The following is a 19129-nucleotide window of genomic DNA, read 5'->3' on the forward strand; positions in this document are numbered from 1 at the left end:
TTTTCCGGAAATGCTTTTAACGGAAAAGTTTTCTGTTAAAAGCATTTTCGGAAAAGAGTGTCTAGATTGGCACGGACTCTTTTCCGCAAAAGCACTTTTTGTGGAAAAGCGTCTGTGCCAATCTAGACACGCTGTCTACACTGACCCTTTTGCACAAAAGTTTCAGGACTTTTTCCTGAACGGAAGCAGCATAGTATTTCCGCAAGAAGCACTGATTTCTTACAGTAGGAAGTCAGTGCTTTTGTGGAAATTCAAGCAGCCAGTGTAGACAGCTGGTAAGCTTTTGCGGAAAAGCGGCTGATTTTTCAGAAAAACTGGCCAGTCTAGACACAGCCATGGAGTCTACTTTAGGTCTGTCCTTAAAACAAAGGGAGAAAAGGGGCAGGTTGGGCCAGTCTTACAGCTCACACCTGATAGGTGTGAAGCAGGCAGACTCAAGCCCTTTAGCCCTTCCCCCAGCTCAGTCCACTCAACTCTAGAACGGGGGAGGCTTGTTCTTCCAAGACCTCTTCCAATGATGGTGTCTCTCCTGAAAGCACTGGTGTTATGTTTTACAGTTCCTACACTTAGGGGTAGCATGATTTGTGACCCCCACAACAGCCACAAATTATTTACAATACACCACATTCCATTTCAAGACTGATCCTCCATCAGCCCTGGCTGAATTGGATTTACATAGCCACACCTCGTATTCCCTCCCCATCCTGGCATGAGCTGTATTTACATATCAACAGTTAACAATTAATTATCTTGCACAGCTAAACAATTGTAGTGGGCACACCCACCCAGGGCAGCTCTCTCCTTTTAGCTGGCTGATAGCAAGCAGCAGTTCTGCCCCTGCTTACATCAAGAATAAACATTAAGAAGAATAAACATTAAGAAGAATATTAAAGTATTCCCAAAACAAAATTGATTCATGAATTAAACAAAGGACACTGTTACATCTCATCATGGGGCAATGTGATAAATAGCTCTGTTATGTGTAAGAGGAAATGCTGCTTTTAGAATTATGTTCATTTTGTGCGGTACAAGGCCTATCCAGTATTGAAAGTTTTATTTTGTGGACTTACGTGAGACTAATGTGAAGCATAAGTTTTGTGCTGGCCTTCTGTTGTGAAGACATTTCTTTGCATCCAAGAAGAAATCAACTACTAGTACTGCTCGCCTACTTTCTGAATTTTACTTTCTAAATAAAATGAGGAAGGGACCTGCCACCACATTTCTTATTCCTTCAGGGTTTTGATTTTTTTTAAATTTAAACATTTGCCATTTCCTTGTAGTTTTATTTGCTTGACTTAAATGACCATTTGTCTCTAAAGTAAGAAAAGCTGTCTCAGTACTCAATAACTGAGACAACAGTATGGGTTTTGTTTCTTACAATGGTTAGCCATGAAATACAAGAAGGTGTAAAGAACTGTATTTTAATTCTAAGACGGCTGCCTGTATGTTAAACCTGATATGACAGATTTATTTACCTATGTTCAGAACCAACACAATACCCTCTGTTGTTGAGAGTGCTAGAAAAAGTAATCCATTTGCTCTCCACAAAGCTGACTATGGTTAAGGAGTTCTGTTTCATGATATGTATCAGAATACACAGTCGAGGGTTGTTAATTTAGTTAGTGAGATATTCTGCACACAATTCTACAATTCTTGTTTGATTATTTTAAATATTTTTTAAAATGTGTATATTTTGTTTTAATGATTTCCATAGTATTGATTGATTGAGCTCACTGGGTCAGGGACTAGGCCCCTTGCTGTGTTTGGAAAGTGCCTGGCACATAGTGGGCACTAATAGAAATGAATAATGACCATACAAGTGCAAGATCAAGCCAGTTGCATAATGGTAAAAACAAAAAAGTAGGTAAACTAACCTAAATAATAGTTCAGATTATCCAAATAAGAAGTGAGTAAATACTTTTTTTTACCTACAATTACCCCACCTACAGTGCTGAATCAAGCCCAAAATGTGTTTAGCATTTTGAATCTCAAATTCTTATTTAGCCACTTCTCCATCAGAGAGCTGGAGATGCTGCCACTGCCCCTTCTGGTCCCAGAAAGCTCTTGGGAAAATACATATGTGAACTAACAGATTCCAGTCTGGGTAGTGGGCGGGCTTGATCCTTGTGGTATCCAAACTGGTTCACCCATTTCTAATTATTAAGAAAAAGTGTACTGCACATAAGGTACATACAGTAAGTTTGCTTGTCTTCTCCTCATTTTCTTCAGTAAATCTAACAGCAAAGACAGTTTTAGGATATGCCCATTGAGGTGTGATCTATTCTGATTCCTATTTTGCCTCAAGGCAAATTTCCTTCTCTGTAACCCTTTGGAAAGGTCAATTTTCTTTATGAAGCTTGTGTTCTAAGCTAATACCCTATCCAAGAAGTAGCTCTTTTAGACTCCGATTTAGCAAAGAAATTAAGGACAGAATCCCACCCTGATTCAGCAGAACACTTAGACATGGGCTTAACTTTAAACACATTTAAATCCCACTTCAATGGAACTTGAGCAGATACTTCCAAGCTTTGCTGAATCAGAAACTTGGGACCTGCTTTTTCAAAAGAATTTGAGCATGTAAAAATGCAGATGGGCCCCTAGCGGCATTTGCAAAAGCAGGGAAGACTCATAATTCTCATTGAAATATATAACAGTACCTGTACCTCCATAACGAGCTTTGCACCAGTGCAACTGCATCACTACAAAAATCTGGTACAGAAAGGGACCAGGCTATTTCGTGACTCTACTTTTTTACATAATGCTCAGCTTTGCAATTATGTTGTATACAGTAACCGGCTCCTTCTGAAGACCTAATTACGGGTTAAGACCCCCAAGAAACATTAAACTGAAGGAGACAGCAAGAGGGGAAGGCAGATTCCTAGCAGACATAGCTGCTTGTGGTATGAGTAAGGTTTCCCAGGTTGTTTAGGGAAAGAACCTGAGTAAAGAAGAGAATATAATCCAAACCCTTGTAAACTGTAGTGAGAAACATCTGCTTCTCCAAAATAGCACTAGTGCCTAAATAGAATGTAAGTTGCATAGCCCTGTCTCCCAAGTTGGTGTTTTGTTTTTTTTCTTTTGCTTCCTCTGCTGCTATAGTAGCAGTGCCAGTGCTGATCAGGCTGGCTAATTTTGATTATTTTCCACTTCCACTAATTAGCTACATAGAAAATGAAGACCTAAGGGAAGGTTTACAAAGACACAAAGAGCAGTTATGTGCCCAATTCCCACTGACAGTCAACAGGATTTGGATATCTAACTGCCTCTGAAAAATTTCCTTCTAGGGCTTTTATGGTATCTTAGTTCCTTGTAGGCAGACATAGTGAAACCCCTGTTCACACTCTTGGACTATATTAAAGAATGTATGTGGCATGTGCATAAGCAACCCCCACCCCCAACACACACTTACTTTTTGTCAAGTTGTGTTAACTGTGTAGAAGCTTCTCTTAATTTAGGTTGGGTCTCCTGATAACCAGTCACTGCTCTGTATTGCTTATTAGTTTTTCTCACTTAATTATAGAAAGTTTTTAAAGGAAATTTCATTTTAATAATGCCTTCATAATTACCTTTATTTTCAATGCTTCCATTTATTTTTGTGGATGGGAATGTTTTGTTTCCTGAATTTAAAGATCATCCTCTGAAGAGGGGCTGTGTTATGTTCACTGAAAGACTGGCCACTAGCTAGTCTGTTGTTAGTGTGTATAGCAATTCTATATGAAATAAAGTCATTGTTTTAAAGACACATTACTATGCCTTTGCTCTTAAAATACACATTTCTGCTAAGGAATCTAAAGCCCAATGTTAGAGCCTCTTGCACATTAGGAAAACGTAATATGGTTACCCTAGCACAATGCTGCCCTGAAGCTCTTTTAACTGGCTATAGAAAGATCACCCCAATGTTATGAGATCCTCAGTGCAGAATTCCCTTAACTCATCAATCAGCATTTTGTCTTCTTTTTTTTTTTTCTGTAGCAACCTGTTCCTTTCTTTTGTTTGTTTTGGACACCACATTCCAGCTACTAATGGGCTGTGAAAGAACCCCTACCAGGAAACTCTTGTCTCTGACAGGTTTTGTATTTGCAAAGCTGAGTCCTGTTCTTAGCAGAGGCAAAGTATTTTGGGTTACATACCTTAATGTGAAGGGCATAGAAGTAATCAGTATTCTGGGGAAGTCAGTTAGCACGACTACCCAAAATTCATATAGTGTGTAAAGATTAAACCCATAAGTGTGTAATGTATGCTAATGTGGTGTGTACTATGCTAAGATATATGCTAGCTAAGACTGAGCTGCACTGAGTCCTCCTCATGCTGGGCCAAGGACTATGCACTGTTTGTACATTACATTATGCATTGTGCCACATGGATTAACTTTTAACAGAGAATGTGATATGGATCAACTCAGGTAGGTTTGTATGTAACTGTGGATTATTGTTTTCACCACTTCCAAAGAATTTTGTTCATTATTAAATATGGTCCTGATAGTGCAAAGAGTTGTGCACACCTCCAAAAGAAATCTCCCAGGTATGGAGTCACTTGTGTAAATGTTTGTCTTTTACATCCTGAATTTGTTGTAAGTGGTTTTAACAACTCAGACAGCAACTGTGGATTCGAAAATAAATTTAATTGCATCTTCTTGTATTTCATTGCTGATCCCTTCAAGTGAGGGCGGTGATGTGGTTCTTTAAGGAACTGCAACAAAAAATTGATCACATGATTACAGGATGTTAAAGTGTTGTTTCACCTGTAGTCACCTCCCTTTTAAAAATATGTTGATTGTACACATGGGCCTGGATCACAGATTTCAGAACTCAACTTTGCCAAAATTTGGGGATGATCTGATATGGGATTTTGGCATAACCTAATCCCTATTTTTTTCAGTTTCAGTATCTGTTGACAAAGAGGATCCTAGAGAAGAGAGGAAGATGAATAATAAACATGAGGGCATCATATAACTTGGAAAGACAACTTCAGCTGTGTGGGAAAGTGTAGTCAAAGACAGCCTCTTCCTCAAAGAGTTTACAGTCTAAATAGATAAGAGAATTCACAACGAGCTGAAATGACTTGTCTAAAGTCACGCAGTGTAGTCATGATTGAGCAGATTAGAACATAGGTCTCCTCTCCCCAGAGCATAGATTACATCACAGTTCATAAACCTAGAGGAGGGGTTGGGCACCTCAGGCCTAGGGGCTGGATATGGCCCTTGGCTTGCCTGGATTCAGCACGCGAGGCTCAGGTTCCCCCCCCCCCCCAGCATTGGGGCACCTGTGTGGTGCTCCAGCTCCCCTGCTGCTCCACCATGGGGCTGGAGCACACAAAATCTACTAGCCTAGGCCCCCCTAGGAGAGGGGAATGTGGGGAGTGTCTTTCTGCTTTTCAGTCAGGGGCCATGTCAGTGAGGTGTGGATTTGGGAGTTTTTTGGGAGGGAGTTGCTTTTCACCTTTGTGTAGCACCCGGCTGATTTTTCTATGGGTAAGTGGCCCTGGAGCCAAAAAAGTTTCCCCACCCCTGACTTAGAGGATAGTGCTCTATTTTTTAAAAGAAGAAAATATGCCTACCCATCTCAGCACATCTCCCTATCTGGGCACAGTGGCTCCATGATTTCCTCATCTGCCACTGTCAAGATGATGGCACATAGGATTTTAAGGGCAAAATATGCTTATTCTTCACATATGTTATGGTCCACCGTATGGTCAAAAGTGGCTAAACACATTTTAACTTGGGATTATTTAACATAATGAACAATTTATGACCTACTGTTTCAATGCAGCTGCGGTGAATTAGTACCCTGTCAGCATCTTAACATTCCTGACTCTATATTTGATACAGTTTCACAAGAGTAGTTACTTTTCCAAAATGAATAATATGGCTATTTGCACTCTCCCACTCCCAACTGCCTCTGCCAAAGATCACAGAAACGCAAGCTCAAGCACCATAACAATCTTAAAATACAATTCTAAAGAGCCCCATTTTGATTGGAAAAAGTGTTTATTAATTACAAGAGTACTAAACCCACAAATACTACATATATTTATCACTTCAGTTTAAGACCTTTTACTAGGATAAACCATCATTGTTTTATTTTTTGAAGTTCCATCACTGTACACTGTTTTTTATGTTTCCCTGGTCTCAGGCAGACTAAACAAATAATTCTCTTGCTGTCCTATTGAGGCCTTGAACATTCCTGACTAAATCTCGTTCAATTCTGAGAGTCCCTAGAGAAAATGTTTCTGGAATTGTTGTATACTGTGGATATACAAGGTGGGGAGAATGGGAAATGATCCAGTTACCAGTAGACCCAGCCATGCTAAAACTTGCAGTGACACTGTTTTTGAGAGTTTCATCAAATCGGTGAGATCAGAAGGATTAGATATTTTAATGGGTAAAGGGCAATTTTAATATATACACACAACACAATGGAGAAAACATTTACAGGGTAATAACTGAAATTTACAGACAGGTAAAGTAAAAAACCACTCCTGGAGAACTTCTAGAGTCTTAAAGAAATTTACTTTGCAAATTTTGAGAAGTGCTGTTGACAATTTGTGTTTTTATTGGTTAAATCTGTCTCTCAATAATTATCCACATTCCCACATTTTCTGAGCTCCCTCATACTATCCCACAACCATGAAATGTTAGATTTTTAATCTGTCCAAGTTATACTAAATAGATCTAATTCTGCCAAATCTACAAATAGGCCAAGGTTGTCTGAGCCCCATCATAATATCCCACAACCACAAAATTTTCGATCTATAAAAAGCAAAGTGTTAATATCAATGATTACTTTTGACGGACCAAAGTTATATTAAATAGGTCTAATTCTGCCAAATCTACACATAAGCCAAGGTTTTTATGAACATCAGGAGTGAGCTATCTGTACTCCCTTTGCAGTGGTGGTTGCCAGGTAGAAATACATTTGTAGGGTTGCATTGACAAGGTTGCACTTCTGCCTGTTCTATGAGGGTATGTCTACACACAATTTTTATTTCAGGAGAAGAATGCAAATAGTGCTGCACATTTGTATACTTCCTCCGGGGTTTTTTCCGGAAGATGCTCTTCCGGTATTTACCTGTGTCTACATGTGGCCAAATTTTGAAATAAACCCCTATTTCAAAAGACCCTTATTTCCCCTACAATGAGGTTTACAGGAGTCTTTTGAAATAGGGGTTTATTTCAAAATTTGGCCACATGTAGACATGGGTAAATACCAGAAGAGTGTCTTCCGAAACCCCCCTCCCTCGGAGGAACTACGCAAATGCACAGCACTATTTGCATCCTTCTCCCAAAATAAAAACTGTGTGTAGACATACGTGTCTCTCTTTCTCTCAGACACCTCCCCCCCCCCCCCCGCCTTTTAACCTCCTCTCCACACCAGTAATTTAGGGCCCAGATATGAATTACTCTTGCAGCCACAACACCTATTGGGGTTACAGCAACAGGGAGAGGGGAGGAAAAAACAGATTCTGGGCCACTATTCCCACCCCCACCATGCCCTGCAGGTGGGGAGTGGAAGGAGCCTTGACACTATAACAGTAGAAGATTATTTTATCTTCGGAGCTAGGGGTGCCTTAGGCTATGCCTACACTTCTGACGGTGTGTATAGTACATGTGCTACATCTCCATCTAGCATAGGGCTAAAAACAATGGAGATGGCAAAGTACTGTCTAGGCTAGTAGAGGGCAGAACCTTCAGCCCCTTCAAGTACAGGGCTCTCTGTCTACCCAAGCAGGGCTTCCCCTGTCTACACTGCTATTTTTAGATGTGTAGTGAGGCACTGTCTCCCCATTGACTGGAACAGATTGGAAAAGGATAGTTTACTTTCACACACTTAAGGTTATGGCTTACTTCTTGAATAGTAAACTTCACAAATATCTGCTTAGATTATCAGTTATTAAAGCAAATTCTACCTGGCTTTTCCAAGCAATAAATACAGTGCAAAACAGAACAGATAGGAGGAACTCATCCAAATGAAAATAATTTTAAAAGAAAGTTTTTATTTTCCAAGATGCTATTCAAGATTTTGTCATTTTTATCCTCAATATCCCTGCGGGTTAGAGATTGCTTTCCTGTCAGGCTGAAGGCAAGTGATGGAATTTTTGGTGCAACTGTGATTGACAAGACCATGATGTCCTCGCAGACAGAATGGGTTTTATTAATATAATTACTCTGGGAAAATTGCAGTGGGATAGCTTCCTAGTAGAGTTGCTGAACTGAAAATGCCTTTTGAAGACAAGGATGTTGGTCGCTTCAAATCCTTTCTCCTTGTATTTTTCATCTGTATTCCCCTTGGGGGGAGGGGAGAGAAAGGCTTCTATTATTTCCTATGCTGGTGTCTGATTTTTGCCATTGAAATATCCCAGCAATGCCAGGAGGCTGGAATGCCCTGGGAGGGTAAGAATAGCCCACAATGGTTGAGATTACTCCTGTTGCCTTTTGTCTACTTGCAGTTGTCAGGACAGGGGACCCCAGAGGTAAGTGCAGCGAATAGATCTGTGAAGCCAGAACGTTTGCAAAATCAACTTTGCTTCCTAGGAAAGGTTTGCTTCCAATTTGCAAAAGTCAGCAGCCCTGTTTAGCCCTTTCATCAACATAATTCATCAATAATGCTGTTAGTGGTTGAGAATTTTCCCCCTAAATATTTATTTTCTTCTTTCTCTGTCTAGGTCTAATTTGCTTTGATAATGCCAGAATTCTTCTAAAGCCTTCAGAAGCTGAAAGTATAAACAACTAGTTCCAAGATGGAGCGCTGGGACTCACTGGGGTTTTTGATTATCACTCTCAACTACAATGTTACGATGGCAGGTAAGTATCTTTGAAAGGTGTGGGTTTTTTTAAAGAGTTTCATACCCATAAATCATCGTAGTTTCTTCCATGTAAATCAGCTTTCATTTCCAGCCACCAGTCTGACAGGTGCCCTCAAAAAGAAGAGATCATTCTTTGCTGTGGGATATGAGAGCTGTTAATGTCTGTTTTTTTTTAACTAGATTCCCACTTCATCTGCTATGAATATTTTCTAAATGTTAGAAAAAGCATGTGGCTAGGGGCTTTCAAATCCGACTATTCTTACTCACCAAGTCTCTTTCCAGCTCTACTGAGAGCTGTGATGAAACACTCAAAGCTCAAGGCATGTGTAAAAGTATGGTGTTCCATTATATGACACAGCCTGCCTTACCAGTGAGATGGATAATATAGGGGGAGGTAAAAAAAACTGTTGCCTATAAACTATTTAGTGATTAAACAGTCTTGCTACTCATAAGGTGGATTTTGAAAGTTTATGACATTCAAGTGCATATTAAAAAAATGTTTATTTTCTCAGACAGTAACCTCAGTCTTTTTTTTCTTTTAAATAAGATTTTGTCACTGATTCGCTATGTAATTTTGAGCAAGTGATTCAGAGCCAGATCCAAAGACCACTGAAGACAATTGACTTTTATGGACTTTGGCCTTTACAACTTGGTTCTGTAAATATTTATTACAGTGCATTGCTCCGACAGGGAGTAATCCTGCTAACTCTCAATGAAATAACTCGCTGTAATATCTGTCAGTAGGACTAAGCCCTTAGGGAAAATGATGCACAGTTATCTGTAAAAAGCTTATCCCTTCCACCAAAAAGTTACTCCAATAAGAGAGGTAAGCTCACTCACCTTGTCTCTGTAGCATTAATCTACCTCCCAGGGAACGAGTGATTTTTAAGCAGAACTCCTTCACATATACATTCTAATTAAAAACTGATCGCATAACACATCCCAGGAGGTTGAAATGCTTTATTTGTGAATGGTTTTGAAACACTGATATCCTTGTATAAAAAGTACAATAAAAGTACAGAATATTATTATGAGGTATTTTTCTCCACCACAATACGCAACTGAAAACAAGAATGCCATCAGAACTAGAGTGTGGTTAGGTAACATATTGTTTAGTTGCTTATGGGGGGATGGTCAGGGTTCAACATGATCATCTGTTCTGCAGTCTCATGGAGCTACCATACATTCTTGCCTGGCTTCACATTTCTGAGAGCAGTGCTATTGTTATTCCATAGGTATAATGCTGGCCACAAGAGAGGTATGTGGCTCATCTCAAATGCATGGCAATAAAATACCCCAAAGTTTTACAAGCATTTAAATGTTTGATTCTTATAAATGATATAAAAAGTACTTAGTTTGTTGGCAAATAGGAGAGGCTATAGTCTAAGACTGTATGTAGGCATACATCATACACTCTACAGAAAAATTATTAGGATTTTGCTTTTAAAGAGTTATTTTAAAAAATATTATCTGGGGTTATATTATCAACTCTCTGCCTGTAAAACTAATGTGTGTTTATGTCTGAGAGAGCCATTCAGTACTTCATTTTTCTAGTACTGTTCACAATCATTAATTCAGACCCACTCCTGCTTCTACTGGTGTTGAAGGTTTTTACCATTGCATTTATCTGGCAGTAGAATTGGTCCTGACCTTTATCTTACAGTAATGTAGAAAGTATGCATTACATCACTCAACCTCTCTCCCTCTTTTTCTTTTAACTGGGAAATTAAGGAAGAGAAATGATTAAATTAAATGATTTTCCAAAGGCCATAGGTAGTCAGTGGTGGAGCCAGGATTAAAACTCAGGATGTCTGGGTTTCAAACTCAATCTACCTGCATATATTAATTGGTTTAGCGATAGCACTGTGTTTCAATAACCATGAAAGCTGAAAAGTTCCTTGTAGTTTCAAGTCCTCTTTTCTTTAAAATGAGTAGTGCTGTGGCACCTAAAACATATAGTATTGAGCTTTTCATGAGAAGACGCACTTCATCAAATGAGTTGTGGGTCCTACCGATGAAAGCTCATGATACTGTATATTTCTTTTACTCTCTCAGCCCTGGTCTACACTAGGGAGTTATTTCGAAAAAAACTCCCCTTATTTGAAATAGCAAGCAAAGCATCCACCCTGTCAAGTCCATTATTTCAAAATAAGGAGCTGGTTATTTCAAAATAATAACTCCTGCTTTCCTTGGGGAATAAGCTTATTTCAAAATAGTTATTTTGGGTGCATCTCCACAGCACCCTAAACACGCAATAAGATACACAATATATACTATGCAAATTGCGTATGTTATTTTGAATCTAGTTTACCCCCGTCTGCACAGTGCTAGATTTCAAAATATTCCTCATGCAATGAGGTTTAACAGGATGGAGAAATAATGCACCCGTTATATCAAAAAATATTTTGAAATAAAAGGCCGCTTGTGTAGATGTGGGGTAGCTATTTCGGATACCTCCAATATTCCAAAATAGCCGTGCAGTGTAGACATACCCTTTGGGAGTTATTACTTTGAAATGAAATAATTTCCCAGTGTAGATGTGCCCTAAAGTGCCACAGGACTGCTTGTTGCTTACAACTAACATGGCTACCCCTGTGAGATTAATTTTTTTGGTTTGTTTTTTTTCTTTGCAAAATATTCTGTATTGTGTGGAATTTTTCCATGGTGAGTGATTGTCCGAAGATTATTTTACAATTATAGTACAGGTTGAACCTCTCTAGTCCAGCACTCTCTGGACGTGACTGGTGTTGTGTCATGGCTCCTTCCCCACTCTGGCACGATAAATGCAGAAGTGGGGGCCAGCAGGTGTACCCCAAAGCCTTATCTACCAGGCTTTGGTATAAAACTTCCCCCAAAATCTTAAAACCCTAGATTTTGGGAATAAAACTTCTGCTGCCACCATCCAAATATTAATAACGAGATTAGGGGAAAGATCATTTGGGAAATCTCACCCCTATTATAAAAATCAGGACACACAAGTAACCAATGCCAGGTTAATAAAAAGAAAGAAGAAAACTTTTATTATTACAGCAATATTCCTGTTGAAAGAGTAAGGATCAGATGGAAAGGTAACAAAATATACTCATGGAGGAATTACACCATGGGCTAGATCTTAGTTAAAAAGAAAAGCCAAACATCTCTTAAGCAGTGCCAGATATCAGATCCCATACCCAACCCTTAAAACAATAAAGCCTAAGGAAACTACCTAAACTTTACCCTACTTACAGAAAGTGAAGAATTGTTTCTTGGAGAGAGAGAGACATGCTTGTCCCTCCCTGTCGCTGCAGAGGACTCACCCAGAGAGACAAAAGGAGAAAGGAAAAAATGCAAATTACTTTGTCCCAGTTTGAAAGTCCCACCTACATTCCTACTGGTCACTCCACCTGGCTAGGTGTAGTTAACTCCTTAATCCCCAGGCTGCTGGCTAACCCTTATAATCATGACATGTTGAACCAGAGAATTTTCTGAGCCATGGGAGGCCAATATTGTCTAGTAGCATTACCAATATTTCCCCTGCTTCCCAGGTTCTTAGAAGACATTTAGGGGTAAATTAGAGCTAAATAATGACACAGAACACTGAGAGCCCGGACTGGTGACTGTAAACAAACTTTATGAGACCATGGGAGACTTGGCCACACCCATGATAAGTGGACATCTGGCTAAATAATATCATGTTCAGGAGTGGCCTGAGGCCAGCTGCGGCAGCTGGTGCCCCAGGTCAGCGGCGCAATTAGCGCCCCCGCTTGTACGGCCGTCAATGGCCCTGACGCCATCACTGAGTGCCCCGGCGCCCCGTGACATCATCATCGGGTGCCCAGGTGAGCGGTGCTCTAGGCAACTGCTTAGTTCTCCTAAGCTCACGGGCCGCCCCTGATCATGCTGGACCATGACTGCTGCTGCACAAGAGAGATTCAACCTGTAAAAATTCCTGAGGCTTTTCCGTATTAGAAAAAAACAAAATCTTTGTACATTCTAATTGTCCCCTCCGCCCCTTTTTTTATAAGCCAACAGAGCTCCACAGACCTGGGAAAGGTGGTTTTTGGCTTTGGGTTTTTTTTAAAATGTAATCCTTTGTAGAGGAGTGTTTATGTACATGTTACTTGGCAAAGAGCTAACTCCTACAGAGCAAGGAGTATGAGGGGAAAGTAAATAAATAAAAAAGAGATACTCCAAACAATTGATCCTGAGACAGTATTACTAAGGGTTTTAATGTTATAAGGTATAATTAAGGCTCTGATCCAAAGCCTACTGTAGTCAATGGAAAGATGTCAATTGTGTTTTGTTCATAAATATGGCACACACTGGAAGATTACATCATGAATCTTTTACTTTCTAGATTTCATTTTCTGTGCTCTGAGTCTATCACCATTTCTTCTTCTTCTCTAGGAAAGATGTGGCTCACATTAGTAATCTTGCTGAGAATGTTGGTGATAGTGTTAGCAGGATACCCCCTCTACCAAGATGAACAAGAACGATTCATCTGTAATACCTTGCAACCAGGGTGCTCTAATGTGTGCTATGATATTTTCTCTCCTGTCTCTCACTTTCGATTCTGGCTCATTCAGACAGTGTCTGTTCTGCTACCTTATACTGTGTTCAGCGTCTATGTTCTGCACAAGGTAGCCATGCATGTTGTCACCGCACATTGTTCGCCATGTAGAGATGTAGGAATCAAGACCTCAGGTGGCCATGCAGCCTTGAATGAACCCTGCAAATATACTTCAGTCACTAGCCCAGCCTGCACAACAGATCATCTGAGTATACCTGATTTTTCTAGGGCATATACTGTTCATCTTTTTCTGAGAACACTGGCAGAGGCTGGTTTTGGAGCTGGGCAGTATTATCTCTTTGGATTTTTTGTTCCTAAGCGCTTTTCCTGTTACCAGTCTCCTTGTACCAGCACAGTTGATTGCTACATTTCCAGGCCTACTGAGAAATCCATCATGATGATCTTTATTTGGGGGGTCAGTGGCCTCTCTTTTCTACTTAGCCTTATTGATCTAGCCTTTGCTATCCAAAGAATGGCAGTAAGAAATGGACAAAAGAAACTGACGGAAAGTCTCCATGCAGAGGATGAGCATAATTCAGATCTACCTCTAGCTGGCAGGCTGAAGGATTCTCCACCATCTCCAGAGGACAGAGGCCATCTAGTGATACATGACGGTCATACCAATGAAGTGTCCTGTTCACTTCACTCTGAAGATGAAGAAGAGCTTCAGGTGGAAGAGAAGATTATCTCCCAGCAAACTGCCCTCTCTAACCTCAACAGTAATAGCAATAAGCCCTGTATAACAAAAAACATTGCTGTTAATCAAGGCAGTAATGAAGCGTCCCAGTGTATAAGTGACCAGCAGGAAATTCCATACAGGCAGACAAGAAATGGGCAACAGCAAGCCTTCACCAAAGAGGCCCAAGTCAAGTCTCATCTTGGAGTTTACTCTTCTGTAAGTCAGAGCAAGCTTTTAGGGCATTATTCTTCAGCTGAGCTAAGAGCTTCTGATGGGCAATCAAGCTGTAACAGTGCTGGCTACTTGAGATCCAAAAAATCTGAATGGGTGTGAAGAGCAGTGACTGAGCATTGCATTTACTGTTCTGGAACGATACCCATGTCACAGCCTCGCTGTCATCTAGTTTCAAAAGAAAACCTCGGTATAGGTTAAATTCCTTGTTTTGCAAATAAAAACATCCTTTTACAAACATCCCCCTGGCTGAATGAAAAACAGGAAGCTGAACTTGCTGTGACTATGGAAGGGACTGTATGGAAATTTTTGATGACCCCTTCTGGCAGATTTTAGATGGTGAATTTTGCTGTTTGGAATGTCTGATGTTGTGTGTTAGCAATCTAATACCACCACATAATTATATTGATGTGGCTTCTAACTAACTCTTTTCAGACATATAATGATTTCATTATTGTTATTATCAAGCATAATATTTTTATATTAGTTTGGCTTGTTTAGCTTTTCGCGTGTGATGGTGATGTGTTTTATCATTTCCTGGGTAGGAACCACATTAATTATTGAATTGATAACAGATAGAAAAACATTAAATATTTAGCTCCCCAGTCCCTGAAGTCTTTTTAATGGGATCTGTGTTGATTACACTGTAATACCACAAAAATATTAGGACAAAGAAACCTTTTGTAAGTCACTGTATTTTATCAGCTGTGAGAAGGAATGTGGGGAACGAACGTTGGTTAAATGTATCTTGCATAGCTCTCAAACTGATACATGGATAGACAGGTGGATAAATAATGCAGATAAGTGGCAGAACTCCAGAGCTTGCTTATTTGTCTTTATAACTATCTATTTTTAAACTACCAGAGTCTCTAGCATACATTGGAAAGAGCCAGATTGTGGCTAAACGCAACAATAAAGTTAATAGTCCTCTTCCTCCATTTGCTCAATGGTTTGTAGTTATTAAGCTTTGACCTACACTAATAATACTATCCCTTAATTTCAGGTCAGAGTACCCATAGCGTGAGCCCATAAACATATAGTGGATGTGGAGTTCACTGGACAATGGAACTTTCAGACCTTCTGTTTAACGTGACTATAAAACTGCCAATACATTCTTAGTAATGTCAGTCTGACTCAAGCCTACTTCTGACTCAGGTGTGCTAAGAAACTGTAATTGGTGTAGATGCTCGGTGCTGGAGTACACTACAGCACTAAGGTACCAGTAACATGCCAGGTAGACGGCAGCTTAGAGGCAAGCACTGAAGGTTAGAAGCAAAAACTAAACCAACTAAGACACTTCACTCCTCTGGTGCAGTCTAGCCCTATCGGAGGAGGGACAGGTAGGACTGAGGTTCAGGGCTTCCCATAGCCCAGATTTACTCTTCTGGGGTTCCAGGGTTAATGGATTTTGTGGACCCACTAGGCTCTGGGGTTGGGACAAAAATGCAGGGTTCAGTGTGCAAGACTTGGCTGCCCAGGAGAGGAATAGGTGTGCAGGATCTGGGTGGGAGTTAGGGGGCAGGAGCAAGTTGGGAGTAGGGTGTCTGCACAGGGAAGGGAGCAAGAGCAAGGGAAAGTGCAGGAACAAGGGTGGGTGAAGACATAGACTGGGGGTCTGGTCAGGGAGGGTACAAGAGTGGGCTGGGGGCAAGGGTGTCTGGCCAGGGGGAGGGTGCAGAAGCAGGGGAGGGTGCAGGAGCAGGCTGGGGGTATGTGTCTGGACAAGGGAAAGGGTGCAGGAGCAGGCTTGGGAGATGCTGGGTTTTGGCAGGGGTGTGTGTGAGAAGGCTGAGGGTATAGAGGTCTGGGCATGAGGGGAGTGGGGGGCACTTATTTGCCTTCATGCCCCACTTCACTCCCTGGAACGGCCTCCCACTACTCCCATTGGACAGATTCCAGCCAATGGGAGCAGCAGGGCAAGCACGCCCATGCGCTGCTGTTCCTGCAGCCAGGTGAGGTGTAGTAGCACTTCTTCCCCATGAGCCAGATCTCGCAGCGAGGCTCAGGGCTTTCACAACACACACCCTCAGCCAGTGGGAAGCTGGTGCTCCAACCTAGCGGGGGGAAAGGGGGAGGCTGGAGCGCTAGTGCAGACTCCCTGCTGTGGGGGGCTGAGCTCGAGCCATGGACCACCTGGAAGGCAGCCATGGACTGCAACACTGTTCTAGGTATTTAAACTGTTCTCTGCTGCAGTCATGGCTCATTAGATGTGGATTAATGGGGTATGAGCTATGACAGAAGCAAGAAACAGCAAGCAAAGTAAAGCAGCCTGAGAAGGAGAAACCAAAGTATTCAACTATCTTAGGGAGAAGAAGGGAACAGTATATTCTACTGATGATTAGGCTGGTCAGATGATGAGTGAGTCCATGTCCACTGAACAACATTTCTACCCTCCCTAGGATATCTGGAAGTCAGGTAATGACTTTTGGACAGGAAGTTAAATCAGACCCTATTGGAACAAATACTGTTGGAACATGCCTTGGAAATGGAACAGTGAAATATCTAGATCTACTGCTGCTCTTCCCTTTTTGGCTTATTTTAGAGTTTTCCTTTGTGTTGGGAAAACTCTGCCACTGACCAAATACTAAGCTTGCTGACTCTCCTTCAAATCAATTCTTTTGCAAAGCCTTTCTAAAGATGGGTCCAAGCCAGAATATAGGACACAGTCCTCTTTAAGTGTGGGGGAAGTTCAGATCTAGCACTCATAGGGTGCATGGGATACAGGTCACAAGGCAACATCTTGCTACTCCTAGTTTACTTCATGGAGCTGAACATTAGCTGTGTTGTCTGCTCATCAGTCAGTCCCATGTGCTATAGAATATAGGCAGCTTAGTGCTGACTGAAAATTGTGTGGTGACAAATTGATTCCCACCCCCCAGGAAGCTCAATATCTCCCCTTTTGTCCTAGCATTGGCTGGAGCATGTCTGGTTACCTTCTTACTCCATTTTAATAGAAAACTGCTTCACACTATTCTCTGTGAGTGAGACCATAGACCATAGGCTGGTGACTGTGTAATTACCCATAGCGGCACTTGTCCTCCATGTCGCTCCAGTTTCAGAGTAGGAAGTTATTGAATTAACAGATGCATAGAGTTCCTTAAGGAACTATAGCAAACTATTAAAATTGTTTCTCCTTTGTGGTAATTATTGCAATGATCATCTGATCAGAGAAAGGGGATATTAAATTATGCATTTGATTTATATGCCTTGATTAGTTATTTGGTGCATCTGTTGTCTTTGGATAATGTAACCATCAAAATATTATGTATAAAATAAGGGCTGGGAATTATGAGAGGCTATTCTTTTATTTCTGTCTTCTGCACTATACTTGATTTTGTAGTCTGATCTGATACAAAATAAAGAAGTAGTTTTACAGTGTAATAGTCTCATGTTTAATTGAATTTCTAGCAGTGTTCTGGAGCATCTGTTCCAAACTGTAATTAACTCTTTTTCTGTCTAATGTGTACAAAGATACTGATTCTAGAAACTGGTTTAGCAGTGAAAGAGCCTGATAATTTATTGGTTGTATTTTTATACTACTACTAATACAGTATTCATATGATTATCTCCATACTACACATTCCATTTTAATGTCCCCTTCCTCTACCAGGATGCCTGCTTCATTTTTTTCTCCTCTCCACCACCTCTGTTTCTTGCATGGTGTTCCATCTATAGGCATGGAATCAATTCTCAAGCCAGCTTTACTAGAAATAGTGATTTTTTTTAAAAGTACAGATACTAATGTAATGAATCCATCCACACTGTCCTACTGTATAACTGCATGGTCTCGTTATTGTAATATTATCCTTCCTCCTCACTTCCACATTTTGTGTCCAAGATCCTCACTCGCTGAAGAATGTTGTTCGGGTATTTTTATTTTTTGACCCAAGAAGGACCCAAGGAAGTCCTTCTGTTGAGGTGGTATATATTGCTGCCTTAATTAGAAGTGCACAGACATCTGGATAAGGGTAAGTCAACCTGCACAACATATTATAACTAACAACCAGTCATACTGCGAATTGTGTGCAAAAATACTTTATTTAAGGCAAAGAGGTTCTCAATTAAGCAACTTCTCTTCCTTTGTTTGCCAGACAAATAACAAAATAAAAAATAAGACATTAAAGGCTCTATTACCAGAGAGCATACACTAAGGATTTCCCCACAGATGCTGAAGCCCATTGGTAAATTACTCTTGAAAAACTCCACAGCCAAAACCTCTATCACAAACTTCATTTTTGTCTTCTTTGCTGCTCTCCACAGCAGTAGAATATCAGGAAACAGCAGACAAGGTTCCTGTAGCTCAGGGATGGAGATTTTAACCAGGTAGGAAGCTCTCACTGCTGAAAACCTGGCCTCAATCAAGATGGTGGTGAATGTATCGCATGCCTCCTGAACCCTTCCCCCCACTTCCTACATACTCAGGAAGAGAAGTGTAACTGGGGTGGGCTGGGATGAGGTCACCCCACATCTGGCTTTCCCATTGTGTCATGTCTTCAGCCCTTAAGATTCTAAGCATAGCAGGCCAGGGACGGCTTTTTGTATTGTATGGTGCTGAACTTCAGTTGGTATTAAAACAATTATAATAGGCAGGAGGGTTTAGCCAAGCAGAAGGAGCTTCTGCAGTGGCTCCTATTATTGACTTCTCCAGGCAGCACTGAAGGCACTAATACCCCTCCTCTCTGCAGAGCATTGTACTCTGAAGTAGAAAGTAAATCCTGCCAGATTCATTCCAGAGGATGTTCCAGGGAGTAGCCTTCCTGCCCCTGCAGTTTTAGACACTGCTGCTCCCCACCTCTCTAGACATCAGCGTAGCACCGTTTCTAAGGCCACTGATAGACTACAGTATTCCTTGTCTAGTCCCAGTTGGT

General features: G+C 40.8%; 1 protein-coding gene across 1 annotated transcript; it reads left to right on the top strand.

Annotated features, from left to right (window-relative positions):
- The first annotated feature begins 8346 nt into the window (after positions 1-8346).
- Positions 8347-17974, top strand: GJD4 (gap junction protein delta 4). Its single transcript, XM_006133024.5, has 3 exons — positions 8347-8469; positions 8662-8800; positions 13189-17974. Exons 2-3 carry the CDS (start codon positions 8737-8739, stop codon positions 14361-14363), a joined length of 1239 nt encoding a protein of 412 aa, XP_006133086.3. The 5' UTR covers positions 8347-8469; positions 8662-8736; the 3' UTR covers positions 14364-17974.
- The last annotated feature ends 1155 nt before the right edge of the window (positions 17975-19129 follow it).

This window comes from Pelodiscus sinensis, chromosome 2 (assembly GCF_052426305.1).
Source record: "Pelodiscus sinensis isolate ZL-2025 chromosome 2, ASM5242630v1, whole genome shotgun sequence".
NCBI classification, from domain to species: Eukaryota; Metazoa; Chordata; order Testudines; family Trionychidae; genus Pelodiscus; species Pelodiscus sinensis.